At 44.3% G+C, this 19,352-nt stretch overlaps 1 protein-coding gene across 2 annotated transcripts; it reads left to right on the top strand.

The window, feature by feature from the left end:
- Positions 1–2,154: 2,154 nt before the first annotated feature.
- LOC139557310 (myosin-7-like) lies at positions 2,155–19,351 on the top strand. 2 transcript variants are annotated; one of them, XM_071371943.1, is made up of 43 exons: positions 2,155–2,278; positions 2,419–2,555; positions 2,759–2,862; positions 3,239–3,382; positions 3,620–3,776; positions 3,952–3,979; positions 4,300–4,393; positions 4,967–5,059; positions 5,171–5,234; positions 5,336–5,434; positions 5,588–5,691; positions 5,827–5,965; positions 6,085–6,203; positions 6,343–6,492; positions 6,630–6,800; positions 6,914–7,093; positions 7,224–7,356; positions 7,451–7,527; positions 7,951–8,038; positions 8,157–8,274; positions 8,597–8,720; positions 8,946–9,082; positions 10,107–10,362; positions 10,583–10,825; positions 11,026–11,202; positions 11,325–11,470; positions 11,681–11,771; positions 12,129–12,518; positions 12,677–12,803; positions 12,889–13,007; positions 13,141–13,337; positions 13,464–13,647; positions 13,774–13,939; positions 14,100–14,224; positions 14,386–14,501; positions 14,626–14,818; positions 16,346–16,549; positions 16,699–16,824; positions 16,949–17,119; positions 17,504–17,608; positions 17,941–18,036; positions 18,162–18,305; positions 18,460–19,351. In XM_071371943.1, exons 2-43 carry the CDS (start codon positions 2,456–2,458, stop codon positions 18,469–18,471), a joined length of 5,811 nt encoding a protein of 1,936 aa, XP_071228044.1. In that variant the 5' UTR covers positions 2,155–2,278; positions 2,419–2,455; the 3' UTR covers positions 18,472–19,351. The 2 variants fall into 2 exon arrangements, with proteins under 2 accessions (XP_071228044.1, XP_071228043.1); XM_071371942.1 differs by lacking the exons at positions 2,155–2,278; positions 2,419–2,555; positions 2,759–2,862; positions 3,239–3,382; positions 4,300–4,393 and having other exon boundaries at positions 3,679–3,776; positions 16,949–17,124; positions 17,509–17,608.
- The last annotated feature ends 1 nt before the right edge of the window (position 19,352 follows it).

Here is a 19,352-nt window from a genome sequence, read left to right as displayed (position 1 = left end):
AATTTTGAAATTCCTTCATTAAGCAAAGCAGACAGCACCATTTTCTTGTTTTTAAAATGTATGGATAGCCAGGGGCACGCTTCAACACTCAGACATCATTACAGATAGCCAGGGGCACACTCCAACACTCAGACATCATTACAGATGGCCAGGGGCACACTCCAACACCCAGACATCATTACAGATAGCCAGGGGCACACTCCAACACTCAGACATCATTACAGATGGCCAGGGGCACACTCCAACACTCAGACATCATTACAGATAGCCAGGGGCACACTCCAACACTCAGACATCATTACAGATAGCCAGGGGCACGCTTCAACACTCAGACATCATTACAGATAGCCAGGGGCACACTCCAACACTCAGACATCATTACAGATGGCCAGGGGCACACTCCAACACCCAGACATCATTACAGATAGCCAGGGGCACACTCCAACACTCAGACATCATTACAGATGGCCAGGGGCACACTCCAACACTCAGACATCATTACAGATAGCCAGGGGCACACTCCAACACTCAGACATCATTACAGATAGCCAGGGGCACACTCCAACACTCAGACATCATTACAGATGGCCAGGGGCACACTCCAACACCCAGACATCATTACAGATAGCCAGGGGCACACTCCAACACTCAGACATCATTACAGATGGCCAGGGGCACACTCCAACACTCAGACATCATTACAGATAGCCAGGGGCACACTCCAACACTCAGACATCATTAAAGATGGCCAGGGGCACACTCCAACACTCAGACATCATTACAGATGGCCAGGGGCACACTCCAACACTCAGACATCATTACAGATAGCCAGGGGCACACTCCAACACTCAGACATCATTACAGATGGCCAGGGGCACACTCCAACACTCAGACATCATTACAGATAGCCAGGGGCACACTCCAACACTCAGACATCATTAAAGATGGCCAGGGGCACACTCCAACACTCAGACATCATTACAGATGGCCAGGGGCACACTCCAACACCCAGACATCATTTACAAAAGATGCATTTGTGTTTAGTGAGTCCAGATCAGAGGCAGAAGGGATGACCATGTGTTGTCTTCATAAGTGAGTGAATTTGTCAATTCATCAATTTTCCTGTCCTGCTAAGCATTCAAAATGTAACGAGTACTTTTGGTTGTCAGGTAAAATGTATGGAGTAAAAAGTACATTCTTTTCTTTAGGAATGTAGTGAAGTAAAAGTAAAAGTTGTCAAATATAAATAGTCAAGCTACAGATACCCCCCAAAAGATCTTAAGTAGTACTTTAAAGTATTTTTACTTAAGTACTTTACCCCACTGACTCCAACCCACCATATCCCCACCCTGCATACTCCCACTGGCTCAGTTTTTCCCCATCTATTTTCACACGCCTACGTCCAACATTACAGTCATCCCCCCTTTCATTGATATATAGCCTTGTCTATTACTATTTGATAACCAAATGGTATCATCATGAATTGTCTTTATTGTCCAGGTCAATCATTATGAGTTAGTGGTCAACTTTAATCTGTAACATCTTGACAAGCTATATTTTCTAATTGCCACAACAGTCACAGTCAACTTCTGAAGCTCATACCAATTACATTGTGCACCAGGCAGGAACACGAAACTCCCTGACCCATCGGACACATTTCAGCGCGTCATTGGATTTAGGGAAAAGTTGGGTGTTACAAAATACGTAAATTCCCTTACTTTTATCACTTTTTTCAAATATTTTTTCCACGTTGATTTAATGTCATCACATTAATTCTTTGTATTGAAATTACGCGGAAACAACATTGATTCAACCAGTTTTTGCACAGATGGGGCCTTCTGCACATTCAAGTTTGTTCCATAGTCAGATCGTATTATGTTTCTAATAAAAATAATCAAATAGAATGAAAACATTATGTTTCATGGCATGGACAGAAAAGAACACCGCTGTTCCAATTGATTTACAGTGGAAACGTGCACATCTTCTGCACGTTGAGATGACTATGTACAGTTTATGATTGACAGAATGAAGTCAAACATTGACGTAATCCTCTGTAAAACAATGCCGTTTTAAAAATAACTGGCCTACTGTAGGTTTGAGAAGAGATAAAAATGCAGATTGCTATTCGTGACCGTCCGTGCACACGGTCCGGGCCAATAGGCTGCTGAGGAAGGGGACACATGGGGATGTCTGACATAGCTCCCGCTAACCCTGACCTTGAGGAGGACAATAAAAGAGACTTTAGCTCACTAGCTAAACGTTAACAGTGCGTTCAACGGTTAGTATACCAGATGCACCAACTAACCATCATTTTATAATAATAGGCCTATTGATAATCACATTTTACAATTCAAATCGTCTCCGGCAGTTTTGAGCATGTCTTCAATGTGTTTAAGTTGTTGCTCTTATTCATTGTAGGTGCGTTGGTGCTGTTTTTTCCTGCGGATTTGTCACCATGTCTCGCTTTAATGAAACTAAAGATTTCGGGGATGCAGCCTCGTTCCTACGTCTCACCAATTTGGAGGCTTTGGCCGCCAGGACCCTGGCTTTTGATGGTAGGATAACTGTCAGAAATGCACATCAGTTCAACAATTGTATTTGTCATGCCATACACTACTATCTATGGACAAAAAAACAAACAAAAACATATGGAAGCCGACCATGAGATTTTCTACAGTTTTGCAAGTTTTGATGGTACACATTTTTTGTTAAGTTTTTGCCCCTCTAAATGCCATAAACTTTCTATTATTTTGCTCAGGTACAAAACGAGTCTGGATCCCGGATGAGAAGGAGGCTTACATCGAGGTGGAAGTCAAAGTACTGGATGGTGACAAAGCCACTGTGGAGACCAAAGATGGAAGGGTTGGTAGGCTAGTTGTTGGGGTTGAATACAACATAATAAGGATAGTTTGAGCACTTGTCTTGTAGTTAATATGGCAGAAAGTGATATCATAATACTGACTCTTCTCTTCAACACTTGTTGAAACTGACCTCATTAAGTCCATGATATACAGTAGCTAAATCCCAAAATACTTCTCTTTGTTCTGAAGTGCACGGACTGTTATATATTTTTTCGCAGATCTAATAGAATGTATATGAAATGTTAGTACCAAAAGTTGAATATGATGTGGTACAGTAGTGCTTTAAATCCCTTGAATTAAGTGATATATTATCACCTACCTACTGTATGAATTGACTATAGACGTACACCGTTGTTTTTCCCCCTTCTCTTTCAAAGACTCTGGTTGTGAAAGAGGATGACATTCAGCAGACAAACCCTCCGAAGTTTGACATGATTGAGGACATGGCCATGCTGACCAACCTCAATGAAGCCTCTGTGCTTTTCAACCTCACCAGGCGCTACAGTATGTGGATGATCTATGTGAGTGGCGGTTCTGTACATCACACCATAGAGGGGAGGATAAACTGAGGCTATTCTGAACCAGTGAGACTCTCCCTGTGTCTCACACTCTATATGTGGCCTATTTATTTTTGAGTTTCATGATACTTTTATTTATTTAATTTCCTTTCTGTTTAACTCTCTCTCCTTGTCTATATCTCTCACACAACCAATTTGTCTGTCATCTCTTTCTTGCTCTCATCTCATCTCTCTCTGCAGACCTACTCTGGGTTGTTCTGTGTGACAATCAACCCATATAAGTATCTTCCCGTCTATTCGTCTGATGTGATCGCTGCCTACAAAGGCAAGAGGCGCAATGAGACCCCGCCCCATATCTACGCCATCGCTGACAACGCCTACAATGATATGTTGCGCAGTAAGTCTCAACCAATACAGTCTTTGGTCTCAATACACACTCTAAACATAGAAGCTGTGTCATTTTGGAATTAAGAATCCATGTTCTACATTTAGATAAAATATGTTCAGTGCTTACACAATGCCTAAAAATACTTTTTTTTCTGCTAACTCTGGGCAATATGTTCTCTTAATAGATTGTGAGAATCAATCCATGCTCATCACGTAAGTCAAAGCACTGCTCTATTCTAACGCTGCCACTAGATTGACACGCCTGTATTTGTTTTCAAATAACTGAAATGTGTTTTCTACAAATTTGTATTTATTCTAATCAATTGTTACAATTCACACAAAACATACAATTCATACTCCCTCCAAAGCATTTAGTTGGCGCTTATTATTTAGGTTTCGACTTCCCTTCCAAGGGCCTCTTGCATTACAGTATTTACTGTGCTGATGGAAACACTCGTCAGAGTGCGGTACATACATTTTTCATTATAATTATGTTGATATTTTTGAAATACATTTTTGTCTACCACTCCCAGCGGAGAATCCGGTGCTGGCAAAACAGTCAACACGAAACGTGTAATTCAGTATTTTGCCATTGTAGCAGCCCTGGGTGATGCAGCCAAGAAAGGAGTAAGGCAGAGAGCTTCCCAGATTTGAACATTCCCCCACCCTTTTTTCAACCTAAACCCTTTTTCATCTTTCATTCCTTTTTGCAATTTTTTTTTTTTGGACAGGCTTGTTATATTTGACTTTGATAACTATTGGTTGTGTGTATTTTACCTGTAACTAGCCTAAAGTTTTCCCCCTGGCTTTCCCTGGTTTGCAAACAAAAGAGTTACCTTTGCCGTTTGTCTCCCTGATCCTGCAGACTTCCTTGTCCCAAAACATGCCTGTTTTTTGTAATCCCTTTTTATTCCATCCTTTTCGCCCTACTTTATCCAGTTACTTTTTGCAACTGTCTTTTTATTTTACCATCAAAGTTGATACCCTATTTTGTTTTTTGACTTTTACCCAGATGTGTTTTTATCCTCCTTCCATCATCATGTTACACATTATTCCTATTTGGAAGTCCATTTCTCCCCCTCTAATACATTATCTCTTCACACGACAATCAGTGAGAAAAATCACCTTGTGCTTTCCTTAAAATCATGTTGCCATCCTTACAGCAATTGGCATCAAGTCACACATCTTTTACTTCCCCAGGGTACCTTAGAGGACCAGATCATTGCGGCTAACCCAGCCATGGAGGCTTTTGGTAATGCCAAAACACTGAGGAACGACAACTCCTCACGATTTGTGAGTGTAATGTCATTTATCACTACACAGATTGACTCAACATCTCTTCTGAGTAGAATGCATAAGAATGTGTGTTTGTGTTATGAATCTCTCTCATCTCTCTCGACTTAGGGCAAGTTCATCAGGATCCACTTCGGTCCTACAGGGAAACTGGCCTCTGCTGATATTGACATATGTAAGCTGTCTGACATCACACCATGTAGAATTTAGTTTTTCACATCCAACAGTTTTCCTCCAGGCCAATGCAAACCTCCTCTGCACTGTCACCATTTGTAGATCTTCTGGAGAAGTCCAGAGTTGTCTTTCAGCAGCCTGAAGAGAGGAGCTACCATATCTACTACCAGATTTTATCTCACAAGAAACCAGAGCTTCAAGGTATTGGAAGGCTACAACCAAAGATCACAGCTAAGGGCATATTTAGCAATGGATACATTAAATGAGAAAATATCTATCCCAATAGTTTTATCAGTTCAGAGTTCTCCAAGTGTCCAATGCCTTTAACATGATGTCTTCTCGTTGATCTTCCAGACATTTTGTTGATTTCCACCAATCCCTTCGACTACCACTTTTGCTCCCAGGGTGTGACAAAAGTGGAGAACATGAATGACGAAGAGGAACTGTTGGCCACAGATGTAAGCTCTGCCTCTTTCTACGAATGCTCTTTCCTTCTCTCTGCTATGTTGAGTTCCATCTCTATTGTGTGTCTCTCTATCCTGTCTGTTTTCTCCTAACTCTCTGTCTCTCTCCCTCCCTGACCCCTCCCTCAGCATGCTATGGACAGTCTGGGCTTCACTCCTGAGGAGAAGTATGGCTGCTATAAAATAGTGGGGGCCATCATGCACTTTGGCAACATGAAGTTCAAGACGGTTCAGAGAGAGGAGCAAGCAGAAGCTGACGGCACTGAAAGTGAGTCCCCAATTCCATTTACTTAATGAAACATGAATAGAATATATTTACTCTTAACAGTGTCAATATAGAACACCACCCAATACATACAGTGGGTATGTATGTGCTTTGCTCTTCAGGTGCTGACAAAGCCTCCTACCTGATGGGGATCAGTTCAGCTGACCTCATCAAAGGACTGCTGCACCCTCGGGTCAAAGTGGGGAACGAGTACATCATCAAGGGCCAGACTGTTGAGCAGGTGAGCTCTCTTTCTCTGTCTCTGTAAAACACCTGTAGAACAAGAAGGTATTATGGACTTAAAGCAAATATTATTCACATTTCCAATATTGTTTTCTGAGTCTGTGATATACTGTAACAGCTATGTTTCCTTTGTGTAGGTGAACTATTCAGTTGGTGCTCTAGCCAAATCCACCTACGACCGCATGTTCAAGTGGATGGTGGGCCGGATTAACAAGAGCCTCTACACGGCACTGCCTCGCCAGTTCTTCATCGGTGTGCTGGACATTGCAGGGTTTGAGATCTTCGCGGTAGGCCTACACATTATAAAGCCTGCTTCTGACCAAACTCTGCATGATTTGATATAGTCTTTCTCCAGACTGTTTCAGCTCATAAACCTATCCTTCTTTTCTACCCCCCCTCCCCATCTCTCCTTTCTCCGCTCAAGTTCAACAACTTTGAGCAGCTGTGTATCAACTTTACCAATGAGAAACTGCAACAGTATTTCAACCACCACATGTTCATCCTGGAGCAGGAGGAGTATAAGAGGGAGGGGATTGACTGGACCTTTATAGACTTTGGCCTGGATCTACAAGCCTGTATCAACCTCATCGAGAAGGTGTGTGTCTGTTGTCTCAGCCATTCAAATAAGGGGCTAGAGCTGAAGGAACTGCCGATGTTGGGGGGGTTGTATGTGTGTGTGATATTATACTGTTTGTGTGTTTCCTGCAGTCCATGGGCATACTGTCCATCCTGGAGGAAGAATGCATGTTTCCAAAGGCCACTGATGTCAGCTTTAAGACCAAGCTGTATGACAACCACGTGGGCAAGTCTCCCAACTTCCTCAAGCCACGGCTTGACAAGAAACGCAAATATGAGACCCACTTTGAGCTGGTGCACTATGCAGGAGTGGTAAGTGTTCCAGTCTGCTGTTGTGTGTGGAATGGGTGTGTTTCTACCCACGGTTCATTTGAGACATTTACTTTTATACAAATCTGTTGATGTCATCATTGACCCTCCCTCTCTCTCCACCCCTCTCCAGGTACCATACAACATCAGTGGATGGCTGGACAAAAACAAAGACCCCTTAAATGAGACAGTCGTCACCTGCTTCCAGAAGTCATCTAACAAACTGTTGGCAAGCCTCTTTGAGAACTTCATCAGTAGTGATGCAGGTATTTTTTCAACTTTATATCTTCACATATTTGAAAGTGAAACTACAGTAAATGGGGAAATAAAGTCCTCATGATCCACGGTTTGATCTTCCAGCTGCTGATCCAAAGACCGAGGCCAAAGGAAAGAGGAAGAAAGGGGGCTCCTTCCAGACTGTGTCACAGCTTCACAAGGTGTGTAAGAGTGAGGTAGAGACAGATGGGCATTACAAGAGAGTGTGTCTAAGTGTCGTATTGTTTAGTAAAGATCAGAAGAAGGGAAGTATTTAAATGTGCTCTGTTTTCCTGAAGTCACGGTGACGTGCCTGAGTTAAGAGGGAAGTAGTTAAGACTTGCAGTGATGTTTAGGTAACTCAACTCATGAACATCACTTTAAGTCTGTGCTACCTCCACTCTTTCATGCCTCTGACTGAGAACGAGGATGAGGTAAGACACACCTTGGAGAACTTCCTTAATGTAATGTTCGCTCAACACATTGTTGTTTCAGGTGAGGTACAGGATTGGATCAAAAGGATGTGGGATTTATCAACTAAGACACTTTACTTGCTGATTGAATTATAAATCATACCCACTTTCTGCTAATCTGCCCATTTGCAGGAAAATCTGAACAAACTGATGGCCAACCTACGCAGCACCCAGCCTCACTTTGTGCGATGCATTATCCCCAATGAGTCAAAGACTCCAGGTAATGGATTATGACATATCTAAAGCTTTAATACAACTGACTTCACCTTGTCACCATTGGCTCCATCTCTGCTGCTAGGTGTCTCAGTGCTGTAAGATTTCTGTCCTCTTTATCCCAGGGGGCTTGGACCCATTCCAGGTCCTCCACCAGTTGCGGTGTAACGGAGTACTGGAGGGAATCCGTATCTGCAGGAAGGGCTTCCCTAACCGGATCCTATATGCAGAGTTCAAACAACGGTGGGCACAGCACCTCTCTGGACAATGTTGAACTTTAACATACAGAGACACAAAGGCTGTATTTTGACAGGAAGCCTAATTCTGATCTTTTTGTAACTAATTGTTTTTTTGACCAATCAGATCAGCTCTGAAAAAGATCTGATGTGAAAAGATCTGATGTGATTGGTCAAAAGACCAATTTGCGGAGAAAAACAATATCAGAATTGGACTGCCATTGTGAACGCAGCAAAACACGTGTGGACCGTCTCGTTATCAAAATGGCAATATGTGCAGAATAAATGACTTTCTTTGTCTTCCCTGCTGTGTGTTCTGTCCTGTGCAGCTATCGTATCCTGAACCCCATGGCGATCCCAGAGAACTCCTTTGTGGACAGCAGGAAGGCTGTGGAGAAGCTGCTGGGCTCCCTGGACATAGACCACACCCAGTACAAGTTTGGAAAAACCAAGGTGGATACTGTATGACTGGCACTAGTGCACCTGGATGAGTTTGCAGCTGAGAGATACCCTTGCGTTTTGAGATCTCATCTCCAGGTGTCCCTTGTGTTGGGGCTGAAGCTTATAGTATGGCCACTCCTCATCGGTTGTTGACAGAAACAGACAGTATGTTCATGTGTATGGGGGCAGACTTCGAGAGATCCACTATAACTGACAGTATGGTCTGGGTGTCCTCAGGTGTTTTTCAAGGCAGGGCTGCTGGGCCTGCTGGAGGACATGAGGGATGAAAGGCTATCGGAGATCCTTACCATGCTGCAGGCTATGCTGCGGGGCAAACTCATGAGGATGGAGAGACGCAAGATGATGGACAAGAGGTAGGTAACACAGGTCAGGCGTTTCCACTGGGACTGCTGTGTTGAGTTTTCAGGCCCAACCCAAAACATTTTTATTGACAAGGTTATTTAGTAGTGTTTTGTATGGGAACTGTGTGGGTTAGTGTGTGTATTTGCCCTCAGGTTTGTCGGTATGTACATGGCATGCGTGGAGTGTGGCAAGCGTGTGTCAGCACTTGCTTGCTTTACATTGTGTGTGTGTGTGGTCCTGGTGGAAATAGCCCGTTCTAACCTCCGGGTGCAAATGGTGCTTACAAAAACAGGAGGGGTTGACACATGGCCCTTAAAGATCAGTAACAGCAGCTGTCATGTCCTCCAGCCCAGCCTCGTATTAATAATAACCCATTCTCCCCCGGCCCCCTTTTGTCCATGGAGCCTGGAGTTCAGAGCCCCCACATAGCTGGAATAACTGGTCAGGTGATAAGGGATTAAGTCTTCGGTTTCACAGAGGGCTGGAGTTTCAGATAAAGGACCTCTACCTGACCTTTGTCTGGCCCACAGTGAGTCTCTGCCTTGCTTTTCCTGGGATTCACTATTGATTTATTTCCCCGGCTGGAATGCTTGCTGTGTCATAGCACCCGCTATTGTAAAGCAAATGATCCAATGACCGGCGCTCGCTGGGCCATATTTGGTAAGCAGGGCACACACAGATCTAATTTAGAACAGGAGGAAGGGAGGAATCTGGACCACGCCACCAGCCCACCACGACCAGTTCATTGGACACAAGTGTACGGGTGGAAAGCCATAGGACAAAGAATTCTAGCTACCTTTATGGTCTACTGCTTCACAGCCTATTTCCAAAAAGCTCTACTAATACACACTTTAAATGTGTTATCCTCTCACTTCTCTATCCCTAATCAAATCAGGCATATGTTGAAGTATTTTCCCTTTCCTTTGTTCAGTCTTAAAAGGTCATTCGGAAAATACAACTTACTTCATCACCTTAGTGCACACAAATCATTCACCTCTGTGTAACCCTGAATGCCTTCCCCCTCTACCTCCACAGAGAGGCTATAGAGGTGATCCAGTGGAACATCCGTGCATTTGCAGAGGTGAAGAATTGGCCATGGATGATGCTGTTCTTCAAGCTCCGGCCTCTCCTGAGGAGTGCCACGGCCGAGAAGGAGCTGGCCGCCCTCAAGGAGGAGTTTGCCAAGCTGAAGGAGGCATTTGACAAGTCAGAGACCAAGCGCAAGGAGGTGGAGGAGAGACAGGTGGCCCTGATCCAGGAGAAGAACGACCTGGCCCTGCAGCTGCAGGCAGTGAGTGTTTACAGATGAGATCAGAGAACACACTGTACAACGGAATAACATTAAGAGGATTAATGAGACAGGATTAGTAAAGATGAAGACAATATGATGAGACAAGATTAATGTGGACTTTTAATAAGATTCAACCAGAGACAATTAGGCAATAAATCAAGATAAGAGATGCTAAGGGGAAGTACTAAACAGGAAGTCTCTGTGTGACCCCTGACCTCAGGAGCAGGACAACATGGCGGATGCAGAAGACCGCTGTGACCTGCTGATCAAGGCCAAGCTGCAGCTGGAGGCCAAGATCAAAGAGCTGATGGAGAGACTGGAAGACGAGGAGGAGATGAACGCCAGCCTGACTGCCAAGAAACGCAAGCTGGAGGACGAGTGTGCAGAGCTGAAGAAGGATATCGACGACCTGGAGATCACCCTGGCCAAGGTGGAGAAGGAGAGACATGGCACAGAGAACAAGGTGAGCAGGGGAATGGTGGCTCACTGCTTGCAGAGACATTATTCAGCATTCCTGTAAACCTCTTGGTTTTACCTGGGCAGTCAATTTACTGTACTGTGTATATTATATTTCAGAGATTATTTCTCACATTGCTGGTATATTTCCTTTTCTTCTGATATGTTATATTTGTTCCACATTGTTTGTTCCCCGTCTTTCCTCAGGTGAAGAACCTGATGGAGGAAATTGGTGTTGTGGATGAGTCCATCCTGAGCCTGACCAAGGAGAAGGCGGCTCTGCAGGAGGCCCACCAGCAGGCCCTGACTGACCTGCAGATCGAGGAGGACAAGGGCAACGTTCTGAGCAAGGCCAAGGTCAAGCTGGAGCAGCAAGTGGACGATGTGAGTAAAGGGGCATGAAAAATACACACTTTCACCTCAAACAGTAACCTAACTATCTCCTTAGTTAAGCACATAGCGATATGAGATATCTTATACTGATGTAACCCCCCCCCCCCTCCAAGTTGGAAGGTTCCTTGGAGCAGGAGAAGAAGGTGCGTATGGATCTGGAGCGGATCAAGCGTAAGCTGGAGGGGGATCTGAAGCTGTCCATGGAGTCTGTCATGGACCTGGAGAATGACAAGCAGCAGCTGGAGGAGAAACTCAAGAAGTGAGAATCAGCTCTTCAATCTGTTAGTTAATAAGGCCTTTATAAGTGGTCTGTGAAATCCTTGTTAACTGACCAAGTATAAATAAACTACTTACTGACTGTCAATTAGTCTGCAAATGAATCACATATCAGCATTTTACAGTGAAATGTTTATCTATGTTAAATATTTTTTGTACTGTCTATGACTCCTCACTATCTCTCCCTATATAGAAAAGACTTTGAAATGAGTCAGTTCAGTTCTAAGGTGGAAGATGAGCAAGCCCTAGTCATTCAACTCCAAAAGAAAATGAAGGAATTGCAAGTATGTCTATCTATATGCCTCTACATTCTCTTCTTTTGTAAAGTTAGTTAGAAAAATGTATTAAAGCATCACGCCACAATGATACAATAGTTGACAATACCAAAACAAATGATTTTAAAAGCCACATTGTGGACCACCAGTTTTTAAACAATAAATGCGGTCATAGTTAAACGTGGTAGAGTATTTCCTTTGGAGTCATCTATAATGCATCACATCATCTATGTACATGTATGCGTAATCAAAAACAACAAAGTACAGAAGATAAAAGGACATTTAGCACTTATAAAGACAACTCCATTGGAGGATAAGGTATGTTACTAAATTGCTCATGTAAATGTTCCCCTGCCTCTCCCTCAGACTCGTATCGAGGAAGTGGAGGAGGAGTTGGAGGCGGAGAGGCAGTGGAGGACCAAGGCAGAAAAGCAGCGTGGTGACGTGTCCCGGGAGCTGGAGGAACTGAGCGAGAGGCTGGAGGAGGCAGGCGGGGCCTCGGCCGCCCAGATCGCCATGAACGAGAAGCGCGAGCAGGACTTCCTGAAGATGCGGAGAGACTTGGAGGAGGCGGGGCTTCACCACGAGGCCACAGCGGCCGCCCTGAGGAGGAAGCACGCTGACAGCATGGCAGAGCTGGGCGGGCAGATTGATATGCTACAGCGCGTCAAACAGAAGCTGGAGAAGGAGAAGGCGGAGTACAGGATGGAAGCAGAGGACCTGGCTTCTAACCTGGAGCGCCTCTCCAAGTCCAAGGTGAGGGGGAGAGAGGGTTCGCCTGGTCACTGAGATGTTGCGGTCTCCTCAGTGTCCCAGACACAAGGCTAGTTGGGATGGCCTGCAACAGTATGAGAAGTTAGAAAATACTGAGTGTTATGTCATGTATGCTAAGGCAGAGTTTTGCTTAATAACAGGCTACCACAGAGAAGATGTGTCATCTGTATGAGGATCAGATGAACGAGGCCCGGGCCAAAGTAGAGGAGCTCCAGAGACAACTGACTGACATCAGCAACCAGAGAGCCTGCGCTGTCACTGAGAGCTGTAAGGGTCACACGGGCCACGGCACGGCATGACAGAAGGTCGACCGACCTTGGGAAACTCACCAAATTTTTCTCTCTGTGTGTAGCTGAGTACAGCCGTAGGCTGGAGGAGCGGGAGGCTATGGTCAGTCAGCTGCAGCGCACCAAGATCTCCTTCAGCCAGAACACGGAGGAACTGAAAAAACTGCTGGAGGAGGAGAACAAGGTCAGAGGTCACACTTAAGTAAAACATTAAGTGATCAACCTGATATGTAAAAATTAAAAAGATTAAAGGCTTTTTCCTGTCGGACCCCATAACAAGAATATGAATGATGTGATTTCTTCCTCGTCTGTCCCAGGCTAAGAATGCCCTGGCCCATGCCCTCCAGTCCTCCAGACATGACTGTGACCTGCTTAGGGAGCAGTATGAGCAGGAGCAGGAGGCCAAGTCTGAGCTGCAGCAGGCCCTAGTCAAGGCCAACGCTGAGGTGGCTCAGTGGAGGACCAAGTATGAGATCGATGCCATCCAGAGGACTGAGGAGCTGGAGGAAGCAAAGTAAGTCTGATGCTCTCAAATGATCTGTTTGTCTACATAAATGAGCGTGAAAAAAGCTTTTGAACAATACTGGCTTATTGCCCTTCTGATAAACTTTCATGTTAACCCCTGACTGTGACCTTAAAGGAAGAAGCTGGCGGTGCGTCTGCAGAACACTGAAGAGGCAGTGGAGGCATCTCATGCTAAATGCTCCTCTCTGGAGAAAACCAAGCACCGTCTGCAGACCGAAATCGAAGAGCTGATGGTGGACCTGGAGCGCTCCAATGCTGCTGCCCTTGCCCTGGACAAGAGACAACGCAACTTTGACAAGGTAAGCAGTGAGCCCATAAGCATTAGTAGTTAGTAAGTTGTCAAAAGAAGGATTTTCAAATTTGCATGACAACCCTTTTGCACAATAAGTCATAAACATGAGTACTGACAATGTAAAATGCTGCAGGTGCTGTCAGAGTGGAGGCAGAAGTATGAGGATTGCCAGTCGGAGCTGGAGAGCTCTCAGAAGGAGTCTCGCAGCCTGAGCACTGAACTCTTCAAGTTGAAGAACTCCTACGAGGAGGCCATAGACCACCTGGAGACACTCAAACGGGAAAACAAGAACCTGCAAGGTAAACACTGCTCTAAATAATACCAATAAACCATTGTCGTTTGAGGGACGAGCGTGGTCGTAGGAGTGACGCCACCTGTCTAAAGACAATGCTAATAAACGTCACAAGAGTGAACACAAAGGCCTGTCTACATAACCCAGTGTGTTAATTGTTTCCCCAGAGGAGATAGCTGACCTAGCTGACCAGATCAGCCAGGGTGGGAAGACCATCCACGAGCTGGAGAGGATGAAGGTGGTTCTGGATGTCGAGAAGAGTGACATCAAGGCTGCTCTGGAGGAAGCTGAGGTGAGCACACAGAACTGACTGTGGTTGTAAAGTGTCTATTCTTACCACAAGGGTACAGAGAGACCAGTGGAAACCTGAGAGGAGTGATCTGACAGGGGTGTTAGGTTGGTGTGACCCTGTAACTCCGCTAAATGTGACACTGTTCTATTGCTCCGAGTCAGGGCACCCTTGAGCATGAGGAGAGCAAGACCCTACATGTCCAACTGGAGCTGAACCAGTTCAAGACTGAGGTCGACAGGAAGATAGCCGAAAAGGACGAGGAAATTGACAGCCTCCGGTAAGGACTCATGATCCATGATAGTTTTCCAGTATGCTTTTAAAAGCAGCACAGATTTGTCATTATTCATGATGGTGTTTTAGGCTCCTCTCTCTAAGCAGTCTATTTGTCACTTTTCCTGCAGCCGGAACCACCAGCGCTCCCTGGAGTCCCTGCAGACAACCCTGGAGACCGAGGCAAGGTCCAGGAACGAGGCGGTACGGCTGAAGAAGAAGATGGAGGGAGACATGAACGAGATGGCGGTCCAGCTGAACCATGCCAACCGCCATGCTGCTGAGTCCCAGAGACTACTGCACCACCTGCAGGGCCAGATTAAGGCCAGTGGAGCACTAACACAATTCATGCTTTTAAGTTATCAACATTGTCATAGATTTGTCACACAAACAACACGTGTAAGGAAACACAATTCATACTTAGGGCAGATATTTAACATTTTAGACATTTATCAAATGCTCTTATCCAGAGCGACTTACAATTAATGCATTCATCTTAAGATAGGTGAGACAACAAGTGTTGGAGTAGTTCAGCTAGTAAGCATGTAGTTCAACTAGTAATTTAACTACATTCTGCAGTAGCTTGGTGGAAGATGAGTGGTGGAAAAGGACTCAATTGTCATACTTGAGTAACAGTAAAGATACCCGAATAGAAATTGACTCACGTGAAAGTCACCCAGTAAAATATGACTTGAGTAAAAGTCTAAAAGTATCTTCTTATAATCCTTAAGTCTATTGATGCACCCATGTCTCAATCTGAGTAACATAATAAAGAAATCCCCATCAATATCTATCGGTTTAAACTGGAGATATCAGTTTTTTTTGCATGGGCTGCGTCTCAATCGACCACATCCTCCTATGTCATCCTTCCACATTTGCGGTGCAAGGTGGCCGAGCTACAGCGGTGTTTGTCAGACCATGAGACATCCCAAAAAATGGTCTTCTCACGAAAACGTCTGTAGTGTCCGAACTCCATGGACAGGGAAGACTCTCAAACCCGATGGTGTTCTCCATTTTGCTCTACGACTCCCACAAATGTCACGGGACTCATCTGAATGTAACCCATACAAACAAATTGAAGTATGGAACAAATATCTTTTGTGCCAACAAAAATAAGGGGTTATATGTGTAAAAAAAAAAATATATATTTTTCTATACCTCTTAGATATAAGACAGCCACTTCAAAACCTTATTCCTTAGGATTTATTTTTTGACTTTTTTTTTGTTGCCATTTATGAATGTGTTATTCAATGCGACTATGGGCTAAGGCCAAATGCAATATTTTATTTAAATATATATATTTTAATATATAAAATATACCCAAAGGGTTCTTAAAATTCCAAATCAAATAGTTAAATGATCCATGGTATGACCATCTAAACCCCCCCTGCCGCCAGATCAGAGGCAGTAGGGATGACGAAACGTTATATTGATAGGTGCGTGAATTGAACAATATGGCTGTCCTGCCTGAGCATTCGAAATATAACAAGTACTTTTGGGTGTCAGGGAAAACTGTATGGGAGTAAAAAAGTACATATCCCAACATATACGTATGGGAGTAAAAATTGTAAAAAAATAGAAATAGTAGACCCCCAAACAACTACTTAAGTAGTACTTTAAAGTATTTTCAATTAAGTACTTTACACCACTGGTAGTTGAACTCAAATCAAATCTAGGTAGTGTTTTCAGTAGTTTGTTTTTTGCCGTGTAGCTAACTACTGGAACTACACAACTTTTTTAGCAAAAAACTAAAGAGAAAAATCTGTTAAGTAGGCAAGAATTACATGAATCGTTATTAATAAACCATTTGTTCAGTGACCATTAACCACTGTCGTCTGATGGGGTCTACAGGACCTGCAGTTGGAGCTGGACGACCGAATCCACCAGAATGAGGAGCTGAAGGAGCACTGGGGCCTGACGGAGCGCAGGAACAACCTGCTGGTGGCCGAGGTGCAGGAGCTATGCACCGTGGTGGAGCAGACTGACCGCGGACGCAAGATGGCCGAACATGAACTGCTGGAGGCCACTGAGAGAGTCAACCTGCTGCATGCCCAGGTAGGAGACGCCTCAGGGAACTGGCTGGTTAGGGCCTGACATGGGATGGATGAGAGGATGAAAGGTTTGAAGGATGTGTACATTGTTACAGGATTGTTGGATATATCTTAGCCACACAGAAACCCTAGTATTTTATTCTGCTTGAACAGAACACAAGCCTGATCAACCATAAGAAAAAGCTGGAGAGTAACCTGTCCATGCTGGCTGGGGAGGTGGATGAGGCAGGACAGGAGTGCCGTAATGCAGAGGAAAAAGCCAAGAAGGCCATCACAGATGTGAGTTACCTAGAGAGTGACCCCCTGATCTCACAATATTCAATGCTTTAATTGTGTGAAGGGGCAACAAATCCAGTCCATTTTGAAACTAGGGTTATGATATTCCCTCTCATCTCCTGTCCAGGCGGCCATGATGGCAGAGGAGCTGAAGAAGGAGCAGGACACCAGCTCTCATCTGGAGAGGATGAAGAAGAACATGGAGCAGACCATCAAGGACCTGCAGCTCCGGCTGGATGAGGCAGAGCAGATCGCCCTCAAAGGAGGGAAGAAACAGATCCAGAAGCTGGAGATCAGGGTGAGGTTCACGTTAAAGCGAATAAAGCCATGCAAATTCAATTAAATGTCTTCACTTCTGAAATTGTAAACATTTTACTGAAAAATTGTACAATTAGAGCAAAAATAATGTCCTCGTGCTTCCAGCAAAAAGATGCACAACTTAATCTTTGATTATGGCTGAACTATGCATCTTCTAGCCTTCCCAAGAGGCTAAAATCTCATGATTAGGTTGCAAGGTTTCTATAGTATTTTAACAAGGTCTACTTTTGGGGGGGGGTTAGATTGCCTCACTTTTCAAAAAAGCAAATCCCTTAAACATTTAATAAAATGTATATTGGCGTAATGGAATTCACACAGCACAACATCAATGAATGGCTAACTGACCGACCTCTGTGACCCACAGGTGAGGGATCTGGAGGGTGAGCTGTTGTGTGAGCAGAAGAAGAGCGAAGAGTTTCAGAAGGGAGTACGCAAATATGAGAGGAGGGTCAAGGAGCTCTCCTACCAGGTAAACAACCACAGCAGTCAGTGCCCACCTGTGGAGGCTGCTGAGGGGAGGACAGCTCATAATAATGGCTGGAATGGAGCGAATAATATCAAACACGTGCTGGATACCATTCCATTCACTCCATTACGCTCCACTCCAGCCATCATTATAAGCCGTCCTTCACTGATGCCCACCTACACAGTACCCCCATTTCATAGCAACACGTTGTAGTTGAACCAGAAGAATAAAAGCAGTAATGGACCACTTTCACTGCATCAACAGATGATTGAGGACAATTAAGGTAGTAGATGCCTTGACAGTCCATTATTGAGTGTTTGTTGCTGTTTGTTCAGGCTGAGGAGGACAGGAAGAACCTGCTGAGGATGCAGGAGCTCATTGACAAGCTGCAGGCTAAAGTCAAGAGCTACAAGAGGCTGGCTGAGGAGGCGGTGAGTATTATAGGTTCTCTTCAGTCACACACAACAGCCCATCTGAACCAACAATTTCTTACCATTACTGAACAATAAATTGACATATTTTGTAATATTAAGTAATTTCCCTCTCGCCCCACTAGGAGGAGCAGGTGAACTGTAACGTCACTAAGTACAGGAAGATGGTTCATGAGCTGGACAACGCAGAGGAGAGGGCAGACATGGCGGAGACTCAGGTCAACAAACTGCGTGTGACTGTGCGCACCCGGGACCCAGGGCCAGCCAAGGTGAGCCCCGATTTCAGTTCAACTCTGTGTTTATGTCCATGGCTAGCGCTTCAGAGGGGTTGGGTTAAATGCGGAGACACATTTCAGTTGAATGCATTAAGTTGTACAACTGACTAGGTATCCCCTTTGCTTTCAACCTTGCTTGTCTTTCCAGATTGCAGAATGAAATGGAAGCCTGGTAGTGTTCCTGTACGAAACTCTTTCAGATGACTGCAATGTGTGTTCTCAATATCAAATCCTTACTGTGATTGTTTTCAATTCAAATGGTCAGAAAGACAGCTTTTTAGCAAAGAATTTCAAGCAATAATTTTTCTAGAACTGTCTGGGAGTGGTCTGAGTGGGGAGGGGAAAACAAAACAGAAAACTAGCTGTTATTGGCAGTAGTTTGGAACTCCTTATTGGTCTATTAACTACTTACCCACCTGGTGCTGACACCAGGCAGGCCAAAACCTCATCAGACCAAAACAGGCTGTAATTTCAGGTGTCCTTTTCAAACTACACTAAAAAGGGACATTATCATAATTTTCACAATTTCAGTATTATTCTAACCTCGGTGTGGAAATATATTTAAAAACACAGAAATCTAAATTTGACTGCACTGGGCCTTTAAGTGTGTTTTGACTAGTGTGTGTTCAAATAGCAATAATTAGTGATAGACCAACACAAGCCAATGCCTTGTTAAAAGCTGAAATACAAAAATATCCTTTAACATGACTGTTCACTGTCAACAATACATTGTATAACCTACATCCATCTAATGTAGTAAGTAAAGTCACTTAAATAAAGAGACAAGACAGATTCAAAGTTGTTCTGTTTTTTCCCCCTCATTCGCTTAACAAGGTGAAGTTAGAGGGTGGCGGTGATACCTGTATTAGATGAACACAAACACCCTCTCTGAGAAGGGCTCAGACAGACCAGGGCTTTTTCTGGATCAAATTGGGGTTTAGGTGGTGAGCATGGTCAATGGCGCAGTCACTCTTGCCCGCAATGTTGCAGTTTTTAAAGCTAGTGGTGGTCCCATGTCATAATAAAAAATACTCATGAAAG

Source organism: Salvelinus alpinus, chromosome 28 (assembly GCF_045679555.1).
Source record: "Salvelinus alpinus chromosome 28, SLU_Salpinus.1, whole genome shotgun sequence".
NCBI classification, from domain to species: Eukaryota; Metazoa; Chordata; class Actinopteri; order Salmoniformes; family Salmonidae; genus Salvelinus; species Salvelinus alpinus.
Note: the sequence above shows the minus strand (reverse complement) of the source record. Positions and strands in the feature narration are given on the sequence as shown.